This window comes from Plecotus auritus (genome assembly GCF_963455305.1).
Source record: "Plecotus auritus genome assembly, chromosome: 11".
Lineage (NCBI taxonomy): Eukaryota > Metazoa > Chordata > Mammalia > Chiroptera > Vespertilionidae > Plecotus > Plecotus auritus.
In genome coordinates, this window is record NC_137777.1 from 40189633 (window position 1) to 40214523 (window position 24891).

A 24891-nucleotide genomic window follows, 5' to 3' on the forward strand; every position below is an offset into this window, starting at 1 on the left:
GCTGCATCACTGAAATGCTTCTCCAAAATACACCATTTATAGGAGACATTAACTCACTGCCCCCAAAAGCTGAAATTAGGTAATTTGATGAAAAGAAAACATCACAAAGGTAGCTGGTTCTCTTAGGTAACTGAAAAACCTTTGAGTTTCTATACAGAGTTCCAGCAAAATCCCACTCATGACAGCTTGACATGGGGACACCTAAATGGCAAATTAGGAGCCTATCTTGGGAGCACTTATGGAGCTGAAAACAGAAGCAAAGCCAGGAGCACCACCTTACCTAGATTCATGACCTGAGACTGAAGCATCTGCCTTTGGCCAGGCTGGCTGCTGGGTCTCATCGGGATGCTGGCGGCTGGATTCCGAATCATACCTCCTTGGAGCGTCCTGTTCATGGCGCTGGCGGTAGCAGCACAGGTGACTCGCACGGAACTCTGCTGTGCCCACTCCCCAGATGGCATGGTGGGCCGGGCAGCGTTACTACCTATCATCCCTGAAGGCAAGCCAGAGAAGACAGAGACATGCAGAAACTGAAAACATACTCACCACGTGTGAACGCCACACAACCTTACTCTGAACGAGATAACCAGTCTGCAATACGCAGCTAGCCCAACAGCTGAGGCCCTCACTGGGACAGATGTGGGCCGTTGACTAAGAAATAAGAATTGGCAATTACTACAAAGTTTTTTACAACACGGACTTGCCACTCTTCATAGTTCGGAAAAGCTGTTAAAATTGTTCCCATATGTACTTAGAAACAGGTGCTGTGGCGTGTGGATTACCCCAACTTCCTTCCTCAGGAAGTGAATCACATTAGCTGATACACACGTCAATGCTTTACTTTCCAAAAGGGAGGTGAGGCCAAGAGGAACAAGGTAAAAAACTGATCATCAATACTCTAATCACAAACGAAAATCACGGAGACTCGCCCGTGAAGCCCAGGCCTATCCCTTTCGGAGCATTAGAATTTGTTAAGCTTTAAAATTGCCCCGATCTTTCTACTACGGTTCTTTGTAGCCAAGGCTGGGAACTCCTACTACTTCAATATGCCTGGATCACCACATGCCTGAGTATAGATCTAGAATGGGTTAGGGCAGACTTGTAAAAATCCTTTTATGTTTGACATGTTAATAGCTAGTTGACCACACATAATACAGGAGCACGACACTGGTAAGCAGGATCAGGAGTGTGCTTTCCCTGGCTGGGCCACCAGGATGCTGGCAACGGCCAAAGATTTGCTAAGACTTGATATTCTAGGAGTTCTGGAAAAACCCCAAGTGCGGACCCTTCATTTTGAAATGTTTAATGACGGATGTATAAAAGCTTTGCTTTCAAATACATGACTTGCTTTCATTTACTTTAATTATAATAAACAACTGAAAATAGGGTATTAGGGTATATTTAATAAATGGAGCAGCCATGTATGGTGGGTGGTTTCTTCCTGGAGAATGTGCTCTGTTAGGATGATTAAGAATGAAGGACATTTAATTAGATTGAAAAACTTAGAACAATATTATGGTAACATATATTTAACAAACTATTTTAACATTAGATTTAAGTTTACAAATATATAATAGAAAATAGGCATTTTAGCTTTCAAAAAACCTATTATCTAAACAACATAATGAGATTATAGAAAGTCCAGAAAGCAGAAGGTAAAACCATCCTTAATTCAACAACATTAATGCAATTATAACTGAGGGAGTTGCTCTCAGCGTTTTCTTTTTCAACGAAGCACAGGCAATTAATTGCATGATGACAGCCTGAATACCAGTGGTCTCTGGGTTGCTTAGATTTGAATAGAGGTATATCCCCAAGTTCTTAGGTCAGGTTCCCACAAGGACTCAGGTCTTCTTGGATTCTGCTAACAAGAAGCCACCTTTAATAAGTCATTGGCTCCTGTTCGCTTATAAAATTTTACATAAACCAATATTTTATTTCTATAAATCAATACTTTGTCTTAAAAATTATGCAAAATTTATATGGAACTATTTCTGTGAATATACAAATTAGTGAAGTAGTAAGTTCCTGGCCACTTAGGATAGGTACCCAATTAATATTTGTTGAATGAATAAACTATTTTAATACAGCTTTTTCATTGCTTATAAAAAACAGAAAGTAAAAAAATCCATCTTTTCCCTTTAAATTGAACTCTTATTTTCAGTTAACTATCTAAATGGCAAATGTTTACAGGGATTACATACTAAGCTAAAAACCAAAACAAACAAAACCCCCCAAATTAAACACCCACCAATATAAGTTCTTTTGGTAATATTATTTTAGTGCCTTTTTCTTTAGATCCTCATTTCAACAAAGGAAGAAAGCTATAAATTGTGAGCAGTTCTTCATAAAAAACTGGAGATCGAGCCTGAAACATGGGCATGTGCCCTGACCCGGAATTGAACCGTGACCTCCTAGTTAATAGGTCAACGCTCATGAGCCACACCAGCGGGGCTAGTTTTTATTTTTAATGAATATTTTTCTGAATGAGAACTGTATCATTTACAAGCCTGAAAGGTTGGCTGAATTTTAAACTTTTTAAAAATATATATATTTTATTAATTTATACAGAGAGGAAGGGAGAGGGATAGAGAGTTAGAAACATCTATGAGAGAGAAACATCAATCAGTTGCTTCCTGTACACCCCCTACTGGGGATGTGCCCGAAACCAAGGTACATGCCCTTGACTGGAATCAAACCCGGGACCCTTCAGTCCGCAGGCCGACGCTCTCCCAGGGGTCCTCAAACTACATTTATCCGGCCCGCCGGGTGCCGCTGCCTGTCCTGCTTAGCAGCCGACTCGTCCCGGGCCCGCAGTGCGCATAGGAATTTGTTCATAGTTTTTTTTTAAACTATAGCCCAGCCCTCCAACGGTCTGAGGGACAGTGAACTGGCCCCCTGTTTAAAAAGTTTGAGGACCCCTGCTACTGAGCCAAAATGGTCAGGGCTGAATTTTAAACTTTTATTCTGAAATTCTCCAAACACAGATTATCAATGAACAGGAAGTTTTGGGATTATCAGCAGATTATCACAAGAAGCTGGCAACCACCAAATTATTTTTCACACACCACCACAATGTCTTGAACAGTAATGGGAACAGAAGTGAAATAAGCCATGGTATAGGTGTAATAATTAGCAACCTCTGAAAGTAATGGTCACAGAATAAAAGGCCAGCTTACTGGAATGCTCTCCGATCTTCATATACCACTCTCATGGTGAAAATCTGTACACTTTTCTTACATTCAAATGTTAGCTTCTAACATGAAAAATTTCATTGGAAGAATTCTACTAGTTTGATGTGGATGAAATATATCATTAAGTTACAGAAGCCAGTAAAGTAACAGTTCATTTGAGCCCTTACCTGTGCTACTGTTCCCTAAATTTCCTTGGTTTCCTATCATCCCTTGGTTACCCATCATTCCTGGCTGAGGTATCACTGAGTAGGGACTACTGTTTCTGATTGGTGGGAAGGGTCCAGCACCAGTTGGGCTTTGCAATGTGATGTCAAGTGGTAAATTCTGGTTTGGCAATAACCTGCCCAGTTGCCCTGGCCGTGGGTTATTAAAAGCTAAGGAGAGAACACATGAAAATTGAAGGTTAATAATGGATAACAGAAAAGAACTGTAACAAAAGTAGTGTTTAGGAAAAATGCTGTCTGTAAAATAACGAAAGATATGCATGTCAGAGACCAACTGCCTAAACAAAAGACAAATTCAGACAAAAAACATGCAGTGTCAAAATCTTATAAGCTAATCAATAAACAACTAATTTAATTATTCACATTCTTGCAAAAAAAAGAAAGACAAAAGATCATAACATATCTGTCACCATATATTTTCCCCCCAATACTAGTTTCTAATATTGAGTTGTATTTGCTAAGTAAACCACTAATATGGTGTTTGTCATGTTACATTATCAGAATTTAGTAGTATTGCTGTCACAGCTATGAAGCCATAAACATCTGCATACAGCACCAAACCTAGAAACATATGGTTTGAATGTTACAATTACATGTCTATACTAGATTTTCCTAGAAGAATTAGGTTCAAGGTGTTGAATTTTAGTGGAAGTGAAAATCTTCGAGTGTGAACTCTATTACCTGAAGTAATCATTAATGCTTTAGGACCCTATTCTTTAATCTTCCAAATACAGCTTTTTAGAATTTCAGATACATTTAGATTTGAAATGAGTCTTAGGGTTAGTTCCCAAGAATTTATTGTGTAATAAGCACTACACTAGTACATTGTACTATCACACAGATAACAGTTATTTGATAGCAATGTTATTAAAAATTTTTTAAAGTATGAAGATATTATAAATTGTAATTTATAGCACTAATGTATTAATACCAAGTTTTCACTTTTTCACATACATAAACATAGAATGAAATAGAAAATTTAAAAGAAATGGTTCTTCACAGTCAATAACAGAAATAAAATATTTAGAAAAATTAGGGCTTGAAATAGAAATGATATACATGCTTATTCATGGCTTCCTCAGGGTTAGTTGTGTGGGTTACCCATCAATAATTTGAACACTATTAGGAGGTACAGATGGAGGAGAAACCATGAGTTCACATACAGTTTGTCCTTCAATTCCCATGGATAATAAGCATGAACTTTCTAGTGTGTTTTTCACTCACTTCTCAACTCTTTGACTTGTGCTCTCACGTGGTCCATAAATAATCCTCCATTCCCCAAGAAATAAGCAGGTCTGAGAGATAACAGTAAAAGCTCGACTTTGTTTTACCCTTTAGGATGATCAGGAATTACTTGAGAAAAGATCTAGTAAATAAATGTACCCTATGATTTGGTTGATAGTTGCCATTTCTGGTTTGAGAACCAATGCTAAGCTTTGGGCCAAACTGTATTGGAAGAGGGGGGAAAATCATTCTCTCCATTCACCAATGTAACTCTAAGGAGGTTATGTATCTTCCTATAAATTATGTCCCTGGAACAGGGAAAGTTTTTCTTAAGTCAGCATAACTTTTTCATTTTCTACATTTTAAGTATTCACTTATATATTAAAACATAAAACTATTTAAACTCCATTTCTGAAGGCAGTAGCTGAAATGCAGGAACTATTAAGATAATCTAAAGAACTTTATGCATGTGGGTCAGCCAATCTCACTCCATGTTGATTAAATCGACCACAGGGAATGCTGGGAAGCCACGTTCACGAGAATCCACTCTGAATACTGTTGGGAAGGACCAGGACAGCAGATGGTGCTATTTGACCATAAAAACCTTGACGTGACTAAGCTGTTGGAATCAGATTTTAGTAATCCCCATTTGTGAAGGTGGTTATATGGCATAACCATCAATATCTCATACTCACTGCTCTGGGAAATTCGCAGTGCTGTTTTCTGGGCTCCAACAGGTGTAACCGGGCTGTTTTCAGCTGTGAGTTGCATGAGGTCATTGATGATGGCTTGCTTGTCAACTGATCCAGCAGGGGCGCCAGGCCTCGTGTCTGGGAAAAGCTGTGGTAATTGACTATTCTGCAAATCATCCAAAATCTCCTCCAAGTTGTCCAGTTCGCTGCCAGGCTGCAGTAAACGACAGAAGAATTTATCCCACCCCACTGTGAGCGTGGGCACCACAGGCCCGCTGGCAATTACAGACCTAACGGGTACAAGGCACCTCAGCCAAGTAAAAGATGCAGATACATGCCCACCTCAGGCTCAACAATCAATTGATCACCTTTTAAAAAATTAAATTGACAAAGAACATATAACTTAATCTCTAGGTCCTGAATTTCCTCTTCTGTACAAAGACAGCTGAATTAGAAAAAAAGGTCTCTTCCAGCATCATGATTCATTGGCAATTTATAAATTCCCCCTTATTTTATGCTAGTAATACAATTAATCACGAATATGCATATTTCTAATTAACCAACAACTTACTTCTAATGAACCAACAAATTATAGTCCAGATCTAGGTTTTGTAGTTAATTTCCCTAAGAAATGACAACAGTAATAAATACTGTTAGAAAATCTGATCCAAATTTACACATCAGTACTTAGTAAATGGTGATTCCCTTTTAGAACTTTTTAAAAATTAAAAAATATATATTTTTTATTGATTTTAGAGAGGAAGGGAGAGGGAAAGAGAGAGATAGAAACATCAATGATGAGAGAGAATCATTGATCGGCTGCCTCCTGCATGCTCCACACTGGGGATTGAGCCCACAACCCAGGCACGTGCCCTGACCGGGAATCGAACTGTGACCTCCTGGTTCCTAGGTGGACACTCAACCACTGAGCCACGCTGGCCAGGCAGGACTTTTTTTTAAGAGCAGGGGGAGTAAAACACTAAATCAGCTTGCAGCAACGGCAACCATGACAGCTAAGCATTGCCTTTTCAACTTGACTAGTGGTTTTTCCTGCTTGTAGTTTCAGTTTCGAATAACACTGTCTTTCTCATCACTCACCAGCTTAGGTGACAATTTGTAGGGAAGAAGCAGGATGAAAACAGGTTGTCCCCAGACACAGCACCTATCAACCTGACTTCACAGAAGCCATATATAATTTCATTTCAGTTACCAACATAAAAATAAGTTAAATATCACCACCATGTTATACTTAGTGGTTTTCTTCCAGCAAGCCCAACTAATTTTCATATACTTTTAAGTAGAACCTACCTATGTGCCAAGTATTTAAAACTAGACAGTGCCAACCACACTAGAAAATGACTAAGTTACACGCTAGGGTTACTTTCTAGTGAAGAAAGTGGTAAGAATGATTTTCTTGATGTGTAGGTGGAAAAATGTAACAATAAGTTAGGCAATTTCCCCAAAGTCACTGAATAGACTTTGAATCCTTGACTGTGACTCTTCCATCTACACTGGCAACTCAAATGAAATTGCTTACCTCCAACATGAGGCACAGTTAAGCAGAGGGCTTACAGTTTTATTCTATGTACAATCCTTATTTCCCATGTAGAGGTTGGACTTGTTAATGTTTTTGCAATTTATGGCAAATATAATAGGGATCCATTTTCCTGGGTTACAAGAGGATTTTCTGGTTAGGTTAGCCACTCATTTCTAGCAAAAGACAGAAGCATCAAATATGAGAGAGACACATCTCAGGTGAGGTGAGGTTCCAAAGTTAGCACCCCTTGACACTCTCCAGGAAGGCACCTCACTGGATGTCCCCTCCCAGGGCAACAGAGCCTGTATCTCCTGATGAGAGGAGGCATATGGCTGCTTGGCTGAATCCTAACTGGTAACGAAGTTGCACTTGAAAGCCTGACGCTGCATTTTCACACTATTACAGGCATAGGGAACCAAACCTGGGTGAACTCTGTTACGCCCCTCACCATCACTGCACTAGGGCTCGTACTCAGGGGGCGGAATGGTGGCAAAACTGCTCGCCACTCAGTCAATCCGATGACTTCCTTTCACTATATTAATCTGTAATCTAAAACGTTTTCCCAGGATCAACTACATTTCTTATAGAAATTCCTGTAATTTCTCAGAATAAATGATTCATAAAAACGTGTGATAGCCTTATAGTGGTGCCATGAAAAAGCTCGAGATTAGCCCTGGCTGCTTTGGCTCAATGGATAGAGGGCCTGCGGACTGAAGGGTCCTGGGTTCGATTCCAGTCAAGGGCACATGCCCAGGTTACGGGCTCGATCTCTAGTAGGGGGCGTGCAGGAGGCAGCCAATAAATAATTCTTTCTCATCATTGATGTTTCTGTCTCTCCCTTCCTTCCTCTCTGAAATCAATAAAAATGTATTAAAAAAAAAAAAAAAAGCTCGTGATTAGAAGAGGTCCTAACAACCTGGGAAGTGTGTGGCTGCCCTAGGAAACCAAAACTGCCCTGGACACTGCTGCCTTGTAGAGCACTTCAGAAAGCGGCCCTGGAAGACCATTGTGTGAGTGCGCGTGTGCGTGTGCGTGTGCGTGTGCGTGTACGTGGTGGTGAATGAGGTGGCTGTTCTAAGTGATAAAGCTGCTTCTTGAGAAAGCTTTGCAGACTACCTTGGATGAGAAGCATCCAGAATAAATAGGTTCATATAAACAATCATATAAAATAAATCATTTTCCTCAATGCTATTGTGTAAATAAATATATTTTCCCTCAACCCGTTACGTGTAAAGAAAAGTTTTTATACTATCAATTAACAACAGTCTGGGCCTAGACTCCTGCCTTTTATTTTTACCTTTACTGTTTCCATTAAAATGAAATTATACTTTAAGCCATCTCAAATAGAAAAATAAAAATCAGTGTTTCAAAGACTTCTAGTGACAGGATTCTTCCTTTGTAATCTACTCTTGTGTATAATATAATGAGTTTAAAAGCCATGCAGAAACTTCTTGGTGTCAGAGTCAAAATGAATGGGTTGTAGACATTTAATTACTGACACTATTTGAGTTCATTCAGTGTGCTCTCAGAAAGATACACTACGAAAATTTCCCCATGAGATAGTATCGCTTTGCTTGCATTCATTCTTGTTAACTTTTAGAGTACACGTTTAATGCTAATATAATTGTCTTAAGTTTACTTTAATGTTTCTCTTCAAGGAAATAAAGTTCAAAATGCCTATACTCCTTTGGCTGTTCAGCAATAAAATTGGACAAATATGGCATTTTCTTCTGTAGTCATGCAAGCTTTGGAAGCAATGGATTTGATCACAATAAGTTTCTGATCTAACATTTCCTTCCCAAATTAAATTTTTTTTTTTTTTAATTTTAAAGAGAAGAAGGGAGAGGGAGATATAAACATCAATGATGAGAAAGAATCATTGATTGGCTGCCTCCTGCACACCCCCTAGTGGGGATGGAGCCCGAAACCCCGGCATGTGCCTTGACCAGGAATTGAACCATGATCTGGTTCATGGGTCAGTGTTCAACCACTGAGCCACACCAGTCGGGCTCCTTCCCTAAAATTTTGTAAGCTTTAATTCTTATCCAAAGTTCTTTTAGTCAGCCCCTCTTCACTTTTTAGGCATGATTTCTTCACAAGACAAAAAGATTGATGCCTTCCTTTATAAGGCTTTGCCAAGATACTTCAAAGTTCTGCTTAGGCATCTATTCGAATGCTCAAATTAGCCACATCAATTGAAATAGTTAGTTTAAACTATTTCAGGCAGAAAATGAGTCAGAAAGATTTTCATACAAGTTCTACAAATGAAAATTGAACATGATTTCTTTAATTTTTTAGGTTTTATGAATTTTTCATGTATCAAATTACTTGTTCTTTGAAGCAAACATAAAGAGCACATGCATTTTAATAACACAAGTATTCTAATAAATTACTAAACATCTTTTCAAAATTTTAAATAAAATGTGTTATTTTACCATATTTGCGTAACATAAAATTATTAAAACATGGTAATCTAATTTACCACATTTGAAGGGAAAAACTACAGTATAAGATATAGTTTGCCATTCTAATAGAACCAAATACAAGAAGAAAAATTTTTAGACTATTTCTAAACCCTCATCCTACGTAGCCCAGTAGCATTAGAAAAAACGTAAGTTCCATTTGGAGGGGTGTCAATGGCCTCTGTTGTGTAAATAAGTATATAACTTCAAAGTTGGTAAACAAACTGGAAATTTTGCTGTCATTACTTCCTGTTGGTTATGAAGTGCCGTAGAAACAAATGTTTAAATACTCTGCCCAGTAAAGAAGGCTATTTTAGGTAAAACAGCACCACCGGAATACTTCCTGTCCTTAATCAGTTAGTGATCGGTTAAACACACACTCGGGTAATGGCTCTTTGCTGAGTCAAAAGAACAAGACAGTAAACTGTGTACTCAGGCTTGCTAACAGTTTATCTCACTAAATAAAAAAACTTGTGTTTCTTTGAAATCAAAGAAAAGTCTCCAATAAATGTGTATAGTAGTTAATAGGAGATACAAATAATCTATGTTTGGAATTAGTGAAGGAGAGCAGGAGGAGAAAAAAAATCCTGTTTTTTTTTTTAAAGTCATTTTAACTTTGATCTAAATTTAAGTAATGCATACTTCCTGTGGTAACTTTTCTTTTCAAGTTGCAATGTTTTTGATGTTTTAAAAGTGCTCTGAAGCAGTATTTTTTGGTGGAGTTTTAAATGGAAGGGGATGGCGGGTGAGACACAAAATAGGTTTCATTTAGAAAAAATACTATAGATGTGTGGTGTTTGTGTACATTGCCTTGTGGTCTACTGAAATACTAACAGATTTATACTGATAAAACTCTGGGCTTTGTTCCCTAGGTGGGACAATTTTGATTAGAAAAATGTTTCCCCTAAACAACAATTAGAAACTGAAAGGACTTTTTAAAAAACGTCTTTTTGTCAGTTTTTTTTTTTGTCTGAAGTTAAGTGTAATCATATATCTAAACACAGAAATGCCAAGCAGTGTCCCTCTTCCCTGGCCCTCTAAGTCCTAGGGCCTCAGGCCTGGGACAGAAGCAAAGTATGTTTCTGGAAGGAGGGGCCAACCACTGAGCTACTAAGCTAAGGTGGACCTTGCGAGTCACTTGCCCTCTAGCATGTGTCAAGAGACTTGAGTGACAGTATGTGTGCCCACCACCCTGAACTGCCACTAGCTCTGTATATTCTAATCCAGTAAACCTCAAATGATTAAAACATTCACAGTTGTCAGTATGGCCTTACAGTATACTTTATCTAAGATATTGCTATTAACTTTCTATGGAGCCCTCGGTTTCCCCACCTTATGATTGTACAGCATTACAAAATAGCTGCTATATAGAATTCTGCACTAACATTGAAGTTTAAGGGTTAATTACCAAGAATGTTTATATTCTTAGGCTGTTTGCCTTGTGAAGGACACAGAGGCTTGAAAATCATCTCTGCCTCATAGGAATGGTAGCAGCTGTCAAGACATCAAAGTGAAAGAAATAAAGGAAGCCAAGTGCTTAGAAACCCGGACAGAGCCCAGCTGCAAGCACATGTAGCCCCGACTCTCCCGAATCCTGCTCTCCATCCAGACCCACCTGCACCAGCTTCTGCTGACTCAGCAGGTTCAAGGCTACACATGGCAGGGGTGCTGCCGTCTCCTCTCCCATGCACACCTAGACCCCGAGACAGTGACACACATCAGATCCACTTACAAAACAAGTGTCAAGGACAACTTAGCGAACCATTTTAAGTAGAAAAGCCCATGCAGCGCCTTCTCTTCTTAACCGTTCCTATCTTACAAGGCCGAGGCTCAGGGCAGAGCCAGGGATTGGGGAGAGTGGAGAGAGCAGGGTGGGGTCTTGGTTCATTAGCCCAGCCAGTCACGGAATCCCCAGGAAACACCTTATGCCAAGCCACTGTTTCAGTTAATAACATTTTTTTAAAATAAAGAAAATATTAAATGGTTTACACTTTCCTTGTGATGTCATTATGTCCTCTGAGTATTATCAGGATTGATTTTGAATTATCACTTAGCTATCCTGGATTTTTTCAGAGAATTAAATCTTCAGATAAGAACAGCAGGTAACACAACCGATATTTCAGGTTTGCATTTATATAAGACTAGAGTCCCAGTGCATGAAATTCGTGCATGGGGGGGGGGGGGCAGGTGTCCCTCAGGCCAGCCTGCACCCTCTCCAATCTGGGACCTCTCGTGGGATGTCCAACTGCCCGGTAGGATTGGGCCTAAACGGGCAGTCGGACATTCCTTTCACAATCCAGGACTGCTGGCTCCCAACTGCTCGCCTGCCTGCCTTCCTGATTGCCCCTAACCGCTTCTGCCTGCCAGCCTGATCACCCCCTAACCACTCCCCTGCCAGCCTGTTTGCCCATAACTGCCCTCCCCTGCAGGCCTGGTCACCCCTAACTGCCCTCCCCTGCTGGCCTGGTCCCCTGCCAACTGTTCTCCCCTGCAGGCCTGGGTCCCCCCAAACTGCCCTTCCCTGTAGGCCCGGTCACCCCCAACTCCCTTCCTCTGCTGGCCTGGTACCCCTAACTGCCTTCTCCTGCAGGCTTGATTGCCCCCAATTGCCATCCCTTGCAGGCCTGGTCCCTCCCAACTGCCCTCCCCTGCTGGCCTGATTGCCCACAACTGCCCTCCCTTGCAGGCCTGGTTCCTCCCAACTGCCCTCCCCTGCTGGTCATTTTGTGTCCACATGGGGACAGCCATCTTTGACCACATGGGGGCAGCCATCTTGTGTTGGAGTGATGGTCAACTTGCACATTACTCTTTTATTAGATAGAGGCCTGCTGCACGGGTGGGGGCTGGCTGGTTTGCCCTGAAGGGTGTCCTGATCAGGGTGGGGGTTCCCTTGGGGCGTGGGGCGGCCTGGGCGAGGGGCCTGTGGTGGTTTGCAGGCCAGCCACGCCCCCTGGCGACCCAAGTGGAGGCCCTGGTATCTGGGATTTATTTATCTTTTATAATTGAAACTTTGTAGCCTTGAGCAGAGCCAAGCCTCCTGCTTGCTCCGTGGCCACAGCCATTTCTGTTGGGATTTATTTATCTTTTATAATTAAAACTTTGTAGCCCAAGGCAGGCCAGGGCTGCGGGAGCTTGGCTTCCTCCATTGCCGGGGGCAACTCAAGCCTCCTGCTTGCTCTGTGGCTGCAGCCATATTTGTTGGGTTAATTTGCATACTCGCTCCTGATTGGCTTGTGGGTGTAGCAGAGTGATGTTAATTTGCATACTACTCTTTTATTAGATAGAATGGCTCAGCTATACTAACATCAAGTCAAATTTGACCTCTCCTTTCTTACTATCTACTGGCCCTTACATTTTATACGGATGGTCTAAGAAATTCTTTAGCATGAATCTGAAGTTTTGGTTGAGAACAGAGTTACAACGTGAATCAGAAGTTTTGGTTGAGAACAGAGTTACAATGATTTTCATTAGGTTTGAAAAACCAGTCAAACCCTGATCTTAAAATGAGAAAGGTAAATAAATAACTTAATTCAGTCTGTACTGACAAGGCCCCGCTTCGAGGAAGTGATTATCTCCAATTTTGGCATCGCCTGCTCACAGAGGTCAAACTACAGCTGGCCTGTGGGCCACTCCAGCCACTGCCTGTTTTTGTGTGGCCCATGAGCTAAGAATGGATGTCAATCGGATCAAACCGGAATATCAGGGCCTGGAGCACAGCACACTGCTTGTGTTCAGTGTCTGTGGCTGTGTCCACAATGCACAGACTATGTAGCCTGCAAAGCCTAAAGTATTTACCATTTGGCCCTTTACAAAAACAGGCAGTCAACCCTGCCTTAAGGTAATGTCACTCATTACTAGAGAGAGTATTTGGAACTCTGTTTCAATCAATTGAGAAAATAAGAGAAAACTTATTTTTATCTCATCACCTGTGGCCTCAAAATGCCCCTCTGAAGAAAATCCTTAATGGATATGGGTTAGTAGCCTTGGGGAATACATTATAAAACTTACCTGGTCACTAGACTCAAAGCTCATCTCCTCCTTCTCGGTCTTCATAGCTATTAACTTTGTGTTACTGGCAGGGTCCGTCTTACTGTCCAGCCGCTCGAGTTTGGGGGTTATTTCTGGTAAACCAATATCTTTAGTATCGTCTTTATCCAGCAAATAGCGAAGTAGTGCATTCTCTTTCTTCTTGGGGCTCACTGGCTCCTGTTTCACAGTCACCTCCGAACCAGGAGCTGTGCTGTTGGCCTCCTGGCTCAGCTCTTTGCCTGTGGCTTCCGCTGTTAACTTAGCCAAGTCCACAGGAGAACTGCTGTCCTGCAGGAGTCTGTGCAAAATCTTATGCTTCTCCTTGAGCGAGGTCCCATGTGTCGACCCGGAACCGGGCAAGCTACCCGCGGAGTCCTTGTTTGTGTCCGACAAAGAGCTGGACAGCGGCGAAGGCTCCATCTGGTCGGATTTGGTGGTCAGCAGCTGGAGGAGTTTGGTCTGTCCTTTGCTGTCATGCAGTCTGTTCTGTCCGTCAGCTCGCTCGCTGCTCACACCCTGGGGTCCACTGGCATCACTGGTGTCCTTTTGCTCTCCAGGATGGCAGCTGCTCTCTGCCTGTCCAGCTGGACCTTCAGAGGGCTCCCCATACAGCCCAAAACAGTCTTTGGAGTCTAAGCTCCCCATCTTGCTGAGTGGGGGAGGATTCATATTAACTGGGGAGTTTTGCAAATTGCCCATTTTTAGGTCCGGTGAAGCCAACGATGACCCCAAAGAGACCCCGTGCCCCTCACTGAGGGCCTGAAGTGCGTTGAGGGAACTGTTGGTGTAGCTATGGCTATTTCCTGTGCTGCTGCAAACTCCCACAGGGGAATGCAAGCTTCCTGCAGGGGAAAACTGGCTGGGTGGGATTCGGGGGCTTCCAGCCACCCCAGGGCTCACACGATGTCTCGGTGAAAGCATGGAGGTGGGCTGGCCTGGATTCATGCCAGGGCTGCTCTGTGAGGGGCTGTTCATTTTGAGTGCATAGTTACTACCCTGAGGAGTGGTGGCTTGCATGCCTGACACATGGTTCAGTCCCCCGGAACCACCAAACCTGCCCATGGGCATGCTCATTTGCTCCTTTGGGCCGTTCATGGGGAAATTTATATTGCTACCAATGGCCATGTCCTGACCTGGGTTCGTGCTGCACATGGCCTGATGGGCAGGGCTGCTGGAGCTAATTGGATTCAATGGCTTCCCCATTGCTTGTCCAGTCAGATCCGGATTCATCAAACACACATTCTGCTCTCTGTATAATGAGGAAAAAATATAAGGTAAAAGGCAAAACACTTAGCAAGTTGTTATTAATTTTGAAAAATGAAATGGCCTCTTTTCTTTAAAAGAATGAGCTATACTTAAAGGAAAGATAATACTTTGATGAAACAATCTGCAATTATGGGCAAGACTGAACATGTTTAGTGTTGGACTAAGAAGGATGTTTTTCAGTCAACTCATTAAGATGTCTGCGGTTTTCCAGACGGAGGGGGTGTGTCTAAATTTGACTACTACCATACTGAAATGGTAGTTATTAGAGGGGTTCCAATTAATTATATATATCTTTCTCACTTAATGCTATCTTATCATGAATAACCGAGAACTTGAACAATCCTAAAGAAATGACCCAAACAAGTATAGCTGTCTTCAGTTATTTACCAGAGCTTACAATTCCTAACAATAGACACATCTGTAAGTCTGGAGAGCTCTGATGTGGACGACTTGGCTCAAGATGAACAGCAAACTGAGTGGTAAAAACTTGCCCCTAACTATTAGGAACACTACAAGTTCCAGAGCCAATAAAGTTACCAAAACTTTTTAGAATTAGGTCACTTAAACAGATCCCCACACCCAGGTCCCCTGAATGTCGAAGCAAGAGCCTCCAAAACAGACAGCACGGGAGGGGACTTCGAAGTGACCTTAGTTTGTGACCTGATTCCCCAACTCCTAGACAACCCCATCCATTCCCTTACTAATGACTAAAAGCAGGTTTTCTGAGCTGGATGATTTTCCAAGCCCTATGAGCTTTAATTTACAGCCTTGGCAGTCACTCGTGAGTTACCAAATGTGTTCACAAACCCAAACAAAACAGGTTTCACAAATTGTCAAACATCAGCTTTCAGTTAGGGGGTGAAATCTGGCACATCTGTAATCACTTTCAAATTGTTTCAGTTTGAGGTCAGATTTATTAACAGTTGGCAAACAGTGCTGCCTGATTTTTTTTTATTCCAAAATAAGAAAGCAAATAATTGAGAAATGCAATAAAAGGGGACTCTTTCCTGGAGCAACTTTATATATCTTCTGATAGTACCTCATAAAGTTTTATATAGCACACACATAAATATTTATAGAACTTGAAATGCAATCATTTTCCTAAATTTGTGCTCTAAAACAATATGGTTCATGACATTTATTTTTTAAATCAACATTTAGTTTAGTTCTCTTTACTTTCATTTCTTATGGAAATGTTTATTACCCATTAATTTAAAGTCTAATGTCAAGAATTTAATCCTGAGAAAAATCTAAAATATTCCTTACAAGTGTATATATTTGACAGTTTTAGGTTTAAACACGTAGGAACAGAAATCATGCTAGTGGCTTCAGTATTCCTGCCCGGGGGGTGTCACCCCTGGGACCTAGTCAGTTTCCCTTCTCCGATGTAGCAGGCAGTCATGGCAGAGCAAAGTCAGGTGAGCCTGTGTTCTTCCCGCCGGTTTAAATACCCACTAGTACTCAGGCTAGACATAGCCCTACTTAGCTGGTATCATGCAATGTCTTTAGGTTAACAGCAATTTGATTTTATATTTTACAGTGTGATCAGCAGAAATGTCTAACAAATCTGAAAGGGTCTGGGATGACTTGTGACTTTTCTAACATCTCCTTTAACCTGGGAAGGGACGACAGTTCTTAGAACTAAACTTACCTGTGAAGCATATGCAAAGATATGACAAGCTGAGGCTCATTAGTAGTCTGAGAACGGATGAGTTTGCTTTTCGTTTGTGCAGCAACAAGAGTGCCGTCGGACAAGGAGAAACGGTAGATCTGACTAAAAGCCAACCCTTGTCTCAGCACTGTGGGTGAGCAGGGAAACAGAACACACGTTAAGGAAGCACATGGGGTGGGGGTGGGACAAGACACAATCCCAGTAATAAACTATGTTTAATATTTTCCGACCAGCAGTTAGAGTTATAAGTAATATTTCATGATATTAAATTTTAAACATTACACATTTTTAAAACATTACACATTTTTAAAAGCAGATTTATTTTTCACTTAAAATAACAATAAATTCAACTTATTGATTTAAAAACAATAAAGTTTAGACCCTCACACTATGTTTTTAAAAAAATCTTCAGTACTATGGCAAGTTATTAGCTCAAAACAAGCTTTACAATTATTTGTTTAAAATGTTAGAAAACAATGCAGAAACATGTTACCTCTTAAGTGTACGATCTGCCTTTTATGTTCCTTTAAGCTAATACAAATATAATAAAATTTATGACAGTAAATATATTCCCTGAATATTCATCTCAGTTACGTACTGTTCAACCCATCATTTCACTCTACTATTCCCCAATTCTATTTCTCCATGTGTACGAAGTATTATTTCGGTGGTTAAAACAACAGGAAGTAAAAGATAAACAATCAGAAAATCTTTTTAGAGGGAAAAAAAGGCCAAATAAAAAACCAAAACAACCAAAGTACAAATCCTAGTGACATAGAATTGGTTTAAGTCTTTATAAAGAATCAGTGTTTCCGTTTTCAAGACACTGGCAGAAAATATAACACAGATCAACTAGGTTAAAATAATTTTTCTTAAAACTTCGTGGCTCATCTTTTAATACAACTGTATTTTAAAACTGTCAAATACTGCATATTAAAAAACAATATTTCGATTCAGAAAAAGCAGCCATATAATTTAGTTACCTCTTAAACCATTTTAAGACCATATCGTGTTTTTACCAAATAACTTTCAGCATAAAATTTGTGGGTGAATAGCTAGCCCTAAAGTGACCAATAACATTCACCATTCCACAAGGATGAAGAGAGGGTGACACATGGTACAGATCTGATTTCGTGGTAAAATCTCACTTTGAGCACTTTCCCTAAAGAAAACCCCTCTGCAGTTTGCTACCTGCAGTATTTTGGTATTATATTCTGGCCTCAACTGTTGGGTGTGTATTCTGAAGTGGTCCCACTGGAAATGAACTACTGTTCATATGGGTATCTTGCCTTCTACATAAGTATATTCCTAAAAGGCAGCATAAATTTTTATAATAAGATTCACATTTCCAATGGTTTATAATTTCAGAATTTTATCTGACCTTGGATGTGATCCTTTAAGAATTTCCACTTCCATTTGATCTACATCAAACGTGTTTACTAAGCAGACCGGTGTTAGTGAAAGCATTTAGGAAGCTCTCCATTTAAACAAAGCCCTCCAGTAGATTTTCATTTGATGCAAATGATTACCCTTAATCTTACCGACTTTGTACATTTATTTATTTAAAAATATTTTTATTGATTTTTTACAGAGAGGAAGGGTGAGGGATAGAGAGCTAGAAACATCGATGAGAGAGAAACATCGATCAGTTGCCTCCTGCACACCTCCCACTGGGGATATGCCTGCAACCAAGGTACATGCCCTTGACCGGAATCAAACCCAGGACCTTTCAGTCCACAGGCTGATGCTCTATCCACTGAGCCAAACCCGTCAGGGCCCGACTTTGTAGATTTAGATAAAATGTATTTCATGTATTTCAGGGTTTCCTTTCAGTGGGTCCCAGCTAATGAAACCTAGCAGAGTGCCTAATACATCTTTGTGAGGAATCAGGAAGCCCAAGAAATTAAATGTAGGGCATTGCTACACAGGGCCCAAGGACGTGTTTGCTCATGGTGAGCTCTCATTTTTTGTTGTTACTATTCTTTTTAATTTAAACCAAATCTGGTGAAATGGCATTGATTCCTATCAAATGTGGCCTTTTTATTTCCTCTTTTTTTTTTTTTTGACTTAGAGAAAAATGCTGGAAGACACAAATTGTTGGATTATGTGCTTATTTTAGAAGAAGTAATGATAAATAAGATAAAAAGGATGAGTAGGATGAAGAAAAACTAAGGGAAAAAAGAGAAGTCATTTGCTATGATTTGTCCTTTTCATCAGCCATCTTAAGAGCATCAAGTTTAAACATATAAACACTACTGGTAAATGCCAAGGTTACGGATGCCCATGAAACGGAAGATGCCAAACTAAAACTCTATTTTCAATAATGAGTTACACTTTCCTCTGCAAAACTGCAGACCATTTGCCAAATTGAGTGATGAGGCACCCTGTACTGCCCCCGGTCCTCACAAGCAGCCTGGCCCCCAGCTGTGGACAAAGGTGCCCACAAGGAGGACAAAGTTCTCCTTTGTTTGCATCAATTTAACAAACATCCAGGAACCCCTTGAGGAAAAGGGATTCTGTGGAAGACCTCTGGGGGCAGCACAGCGGAGTGATGGGCAGGATGGGCCAGATGAACGCCCAGCGCCCACACTTACTACCTGCCCAGGAGCCGCCACTTTACCTGTGCCAGCTGCTGTCTGCAGCAGGAGTCACATCTGCTTCATGGCGGGCCCACAAGATAACGGGACAGTGCCAGACAAGATCAGGTGCTCACTAAGGGTGGCTATTAGCACTGAAACATGACTGAAGTCTTGGGTTTAGTTCCAGCTGTCCTATTAATTAATTGTATGACCTCAGGCAAGCCACCTCATCTGTCTGAACTTCCCCGAAACATCTGGGTAGCCTTCAGTGGTCAGCATGTGGAAGGAGGGCTAGGGACCCCATTGTCTCTTCAATAAAAAATTCACAAATTTCATTTCATTCCTCTTTCCTCCTTACGATTAAGACATTTCTTTTGATATTAGAGGGTAGCTTCTTGTCTTATACATCTAGAAGTCTTAGAGTCAAAGACCACGACCTCTTTCCCTTTCCTTTCACCTGTTCTGTGAAATTATCATGTCCAAGTCTATGTCCCTCATCCCACTCTCCTGTCCTACGGGACTCCCGTGAAATCTTCCTTCAGAAGGCAGGGCCGTCTGGGCCCGGTGACGCAGGCACACCCGGACACAAAGACTAGCCAGACCCAAGACTGCGAGGTGAGCTTCAGGAACCACTGCTTCAGAGAAAGCTCCCGCAGGAAGCAGCGGTTTAGCAAAATCAAGTTCAAGAAAACTATCCTTTGGAGATGCTTACCTTCATGGTGATGCCTCTTGGCATAGGACAAAGACTCCCCCTCGTGCTGGGCATGGAACTTCTGAATGCACCTCCTCACCAGGTCCTCCCAGCCGGGCTTCATGGCAGCCCGCATGGTGCTTGTGTCCAGTGATGTGATCTTGCCTAGTGAATACAGCAAGCATTATGCCTTCGTGCTGACCTACTACTTATGGAAACAATTAAATTTAAAAAAAATGAATATTTATTTACAGTAGTACATGGACCAAAAGGGTAGATAGTGAAAATAATTGTCCCTCCCTGGACCATCCTCCACTCCTCAGTGAGTCTACCCAGCAGCCACTGGTCCCAGTGTCTGCCACCGTCTAAGCACGTTCCTTGCATGACAAATACGCAAGCATCTAAAATGATTTCTTTGGTCTCCTTTGCAAAGAAAATTTACCTTGGAGATCTTGGCGAGTAGTAAAACTTTCTGATGAGGGAAGAACCGGTCTTTCCTTCATGGGGACTCTCCTTGCCACACAAATCAAGCAGGACTGCAAATCTTCAATCGAAGACACTTAGGGTTATCACATTAGGCTTTTTAGTGATTCAAACAAACTCAAGTGTATTTATGACAGCACAGCTTGTAAATCAACAAGGGAGAGAGTGACAAAACGCCAGGTACCTCTGCTTTTCACCGGCTTTATGCTCTCCTCCACGGAAGTGGGAAGCAGCTGGGGAGGGGGAGGGGTGAGTTGTGTAGGATGAGCCCGGGGAGCTGAGGATAAACTGCTGAAGCCACACGATACATGTGATAAAAGAATATCCACCGTCCTAGCGTCAGCAACCTGAAACCGTCCACCCAATGACGGAGAAGAATGGAATCCTTTTTATGAAACAGCAGACTGTAACAACCAGCTGAATTCATAACAAAGTGGAGAAATGATGAAAACCAAAATCTGACACTGCTTTGTCAGCAGTTGCCTCTTGAGTTTCAGGTTTACAACAAGAGGGAAAACTAGATATACCTCCTACCAAACTATGTGAATAACCCTATGATGGCAATATGCAATTTAAAATAAAGACTATGAACCAGGTCTAGACTCAGAGTTGGAAAACAAATCCTAGAAAATGCGGCCTGTGCCAAGTTCAGAATCTTGGCCATGGCTGTTTCCCACAGAGCCGGTGCTAAGTGTTTACTCCACACCCACTGCAACTGTTTTATGCATCTATGTCCACTTCTGGAGAACAGGAAATGTTTCATTCATCTCTGTAACATGCAGAGCGCATGGCATAACCCCTTTCAATTTCAAAAAATGGTGAGTAAAAGGTTGTTAAAAAGAGTCTCTTCATATCTTACGTTAGAAATTTATGATTATTCACCTTTAAATTTAGGAAAAAATTTCTTTAAACGTATCCAGTAATAACAGGCATCACAACTTAAATATAATCCTCATCTTTAAGATAATAAACACTACATTTCTGAGCACTTACTATGAGATGGACATCTGTCCAGCTGCTTTTATACGCTACCAATTCATTTAAGTCTCTTAACAACTCTTTGAGGTTGGTACTAGCATTACCTCCATTTAACAGAGGAGAAAACCAACCATAAAGTTTAAGTAATGTGCTCAGCATCATGCAAAATTTTGGTGAAACCAAGACCTGAACCCGAACGCACCATGGCTCAGAAACTCTACTCATACTGAGAGCTAGCATCCAGAATCAGATTTCAAATGTCAAAAAATGCATAAATATACCACACCAAAACAAAAATGAGCTCAGCTATAGCTGTTTATACTACTTTCGAATATTATCATAGATGGATGAATCAGCAGTACTTACTCTGTCACATACAAGTGAATAAAATCTTTTGACATTTCATACCTACATATAAACTTAATTTTGAAGAACTATGTATTGTCTATGACAGCTCTATTACTTCCATTCTAATAAAATTTAAATTAAAAATTACTTACATATTTTTTTTTAAAAAAGGACTAAATAACTAGACTTAATGCCAATCATGGTTCAGGCACAGCCATGTAATCCTTATTACATTCTGACACTGCTACAGTTGACTTCGCTTGATTCTGGAGTAAACTGCTGTTCAGAGAGCTCAAGGAGCTTGCCCAGGGACAGAGGTGGTGAGTGGCTGAATTAGGAGGTGGCCTGCCTAACAGTACAGCCTATTAATGATGCTTCTGTCCATGTGGTCCTCAGCTCCCCCTTCTCTACACATGCAGAATGCACTCTACAGCATGTCTCATATTACAGCGTGACCCTCAGCTGTGAATGGCTTGCTTGGAGGGTGCAGGGGTAAATACTATATACCAGCTTCTCTTTAAGGGGAAGAGCCTAGGCGCTTAGAGTCTGAAACCCCCTCCATTCCCCACAACCATCTGTTTCCTCTCTTAAGTATCACTGTGGACCCAGCATCCATGGATAAACTATATGGAACCCACTAATCCCTTGAAGTACAGTTGACTCTTGCACAACACTGGTTTCCCCTGCACATGTCCAACTTAGACATGGATTCTTTTTCAATAAATACATATAGTACTGTACACTTATTTTTTTCTTCCTTATGGTTTTCTTAATAGCATTTTCTTTTCTCTAGCTCACTTTATTGAAAGGATACAGTATAGAATCAAAGCAACATACAATTATGTGCTAATTGACTATTATTGGTAAGGCTTCTGGTCAACACTAGGCTATTAGTTAAAACTGTTTTTGGGAAGTCAAAAGCTGTATGTGGAATTTTGATGATGCAGGGATTAGCGCCTCAACCACCGAATGGTTCAAGGGTCCACTGTACATGAAAACGCTGTTTGTACCGTGTGCACTTTTCTAGGCTGTGGCTCACAGCTCATCCCAGGAGTCCAGGCTCTCCCAGAGGTTCAGCTACTAACAGGGCAGCCATTAACCACACCTGGCTATTTAATGTAAATTTAATAAAACAGAAAACTCAATCTCCCAATTGCATTTCAAATGCTCAATAGCCACATGTAGTTGGTGGTTGCTATGTTGGACACTGACGATACAAAACAATGCCATCCTTGCAGAAAAGTCTATTGAGTTGTTTTAAAGATTTACAAATTAAATTTATCATAAAAATTCTTAAGTAGGTGGAAAAAACAAACAAAAAAGACGTTTCTAAATTTTTCTTTGTGTGGCTACTAATTTTATATTATTAAGTGTGGAAGCAGCAGCACAATAATAAATACACGAATATATAAAATATACCAAAGATTTCATCCTACCTTCTCCTTCTTCCTTGATGGACTTTGGTTGAGAGACAGCAAAGCACTGCATAGTTTCGTATTTTTGATGTGCTTCCTGGTTATCATGACCTTCCTCTTCGGACTCAGGCAAAGGTTTCACCAGCATCCGACAATTGAACGTATGGCTGTTGCGCCTGGGAGGTTCGCCAGACCAAGATCCCCCGTTCACTGAGCAAGGCAAAGCAATCCGAAATTATAAAGAAACCAACGTGAGACTCACCACTGCCAAATTATCAAAATAATACAGGAAGCATATAGTCATTTTATTTTTATATAGCGCTTATCCTTTTCTATCATAATTTCATAATCTGGAGGGGAAACATTCTTGGGTGAATGTTTCAACTTGGGAAAATTCTAGGGATTTTCAAAATGTCTTTTTACCCTTCAGTCTGACCCCTTCCTTCAAGTTCAGATCTTGACTATTTATTAACAGAACTAGAGGCCTGGTGCATGAAATTCATGCACGGGGTGGAAGGAGTCCCTCAGCCCAGAGTGCACCCTCTGCAATCTGGGACCCTTCGGGCAGTCGGACATCCCTCTCACAATCCAGGACTGCTGACTCCCAACCGCTCGCCTGCCAGATTGCCCCTAACCACTTCTGCCTGCCAGCCTGATCACCCCCTAAGCACTCCCCTGCCAGCCTGATCACTGCCTAACTGTCCCCTGCCGGCCCGATTGCCCCTAACTGCCCTCCTCTGCCAGCCTGGTCACCCCTAACTGCCCTCCTCTGCCAGCCTGGTAGCCCCTAACTGCCCTCCTCTGCCAGCCTGGTTGCCCCTAACTGTCCTCCCCTGAAAGCCTGGTCACCCCTAAATGCCCTCCTCTGCTGGCCTGGTAACCCCTAACTGCCCTCCTCTGCCAGCCTGGTCACCCCTAACTGTCCTCATCTGCCAGCCTGGTCGCCCCTAACTGTCCTCCCCTGAAGGCCTGGTCACCCCCAACTGCCCTCCTCTGCAGGCCTTGTTCCCCCCCCCCCCCCCCAACTACCCTCTCCTGCAGGCTTGGGTGCCCCCAACTGCCCTCCCCTGCAGTCCTAGTTCCCCTCCCCTGATGGCCCGATCACCCCTAAATGCCTTCCCCTGCCGGCCTGGTTGCCCCTAACTGCCCTCCCCTGCAGGCCTGGTCACCCCCAACTGCCCTCCTCTGCTGGCCCAGTCACCCCTAACTGCCCTCCCCTGCTGGCCTGACTGCCCACAACTGCCCTCCCCTGCTGGCCATCTTGTGTCCACATGGGGGCAGCCATCTTGAATGTTGGAGTGACAGTCAATTTGCATATTACTATTTTTTTTATTAGATAGGATACTATAGTTCTCTATTTTGAGGTTTTTCTAACTTTGATTTCTTAGAAATTTATTTGAATCTACTTGCATTCCAATTTTACATGTTGCCCCCTACTCAAACATTTGTAAGTGGCACCAACTATAGCATGCATTAAAATTTTTTAAAAATTGATTTTAGAGAAAGAAAGGGAGAGGGAGAGAGAGAGAGAGAGAGAGAGAGCGAGAGAGCGAGAGATAAACATCTATGTGAGAGAGAAACATCCATAGGTCACCTCCTGTATGTACCTTGATGGGGGATTGAACCCAAAGCCTGGTTCGCTTTTAGCCAGCCAGCATGGCTCAGTGGTTGAGCATCAACCTATGAACCAGGAAGTCACAGTTCAATTCCCAGTCAGGGTACATGCCCAGGTTTTGGGCTTGATCCCCAGTAGGGGTTGTGCAGAAGGCAGCCAATCAATGATTCTCTCGCATCACTGATGTTTCTATCTCTCTTTCCCTCTCCCTTCCTCTCTGAAATCAATAATAATATATTTAAAAAGAAAAAGTCACTGGTTAGAAAGCACCGAACGGCCCAGCTAGATGTCATGGGTGTTTTGGCGAATGCATTGTTAATCCTACAGCCAATGGGCTGCTGTAACGGAGTAAAAAAGGAAACACATGCTAGAGAGAAAAAGGCAATTATCAAGTTAACTGCAAGAAACCATCTTAGAATTACAGAAGGAACAAGGGCTAACTTTATATGTCGATGCAGACATTTGATTTTAATTTTTTTTTT

General features: G+C 41.6%; 1 protein-coding gene across 7 annotated transcripts in view; it reads right to left on the reverse strand.

The window, feature by feature from the left end:
- Nucleotides 1-24891, reverse strand: part of NCOA2 (nuclear receptor coactivator 2) — a 276268-nt gene that overhangs the window by 26211 nt on the left and 225166 nt on the right. For 6 of the 7 annotated variants that reach the window (XM_080646262.1, XM_080646259.1, XM_080646264.1 and 3 more), the window contains 8 exons: nt 22816-23004; nt 20013-20114; nt 19592-19735; nt 16280-16427; nt 13342-14611; nt 5338-5548; nt 3362-3568; nt 281-493 (listed from right to left, as the gene is read on the reverse strand). In XM_080646262.1, coding sequence (XP_080502388.1) covers nt 281-493; nt 3362-3568; nt 5338-5548; nt 13342-14611; nt 16280-16427; nt 19592-19735; nt 20013-20114; nt 22816-23004 — 2484 coding nt within the window. The remainder of the gene's footprint in view (nt 1-280; nt 494-3361; nt 3569-5337; nt 5549-13341; nt 14612-16279; nt 16428-19591; nt 19736-20012; nt 20115-22815; nt 23005-24891) is intronic. The other variant, XM_080646263.1, reaches the window with a different exon arrangement.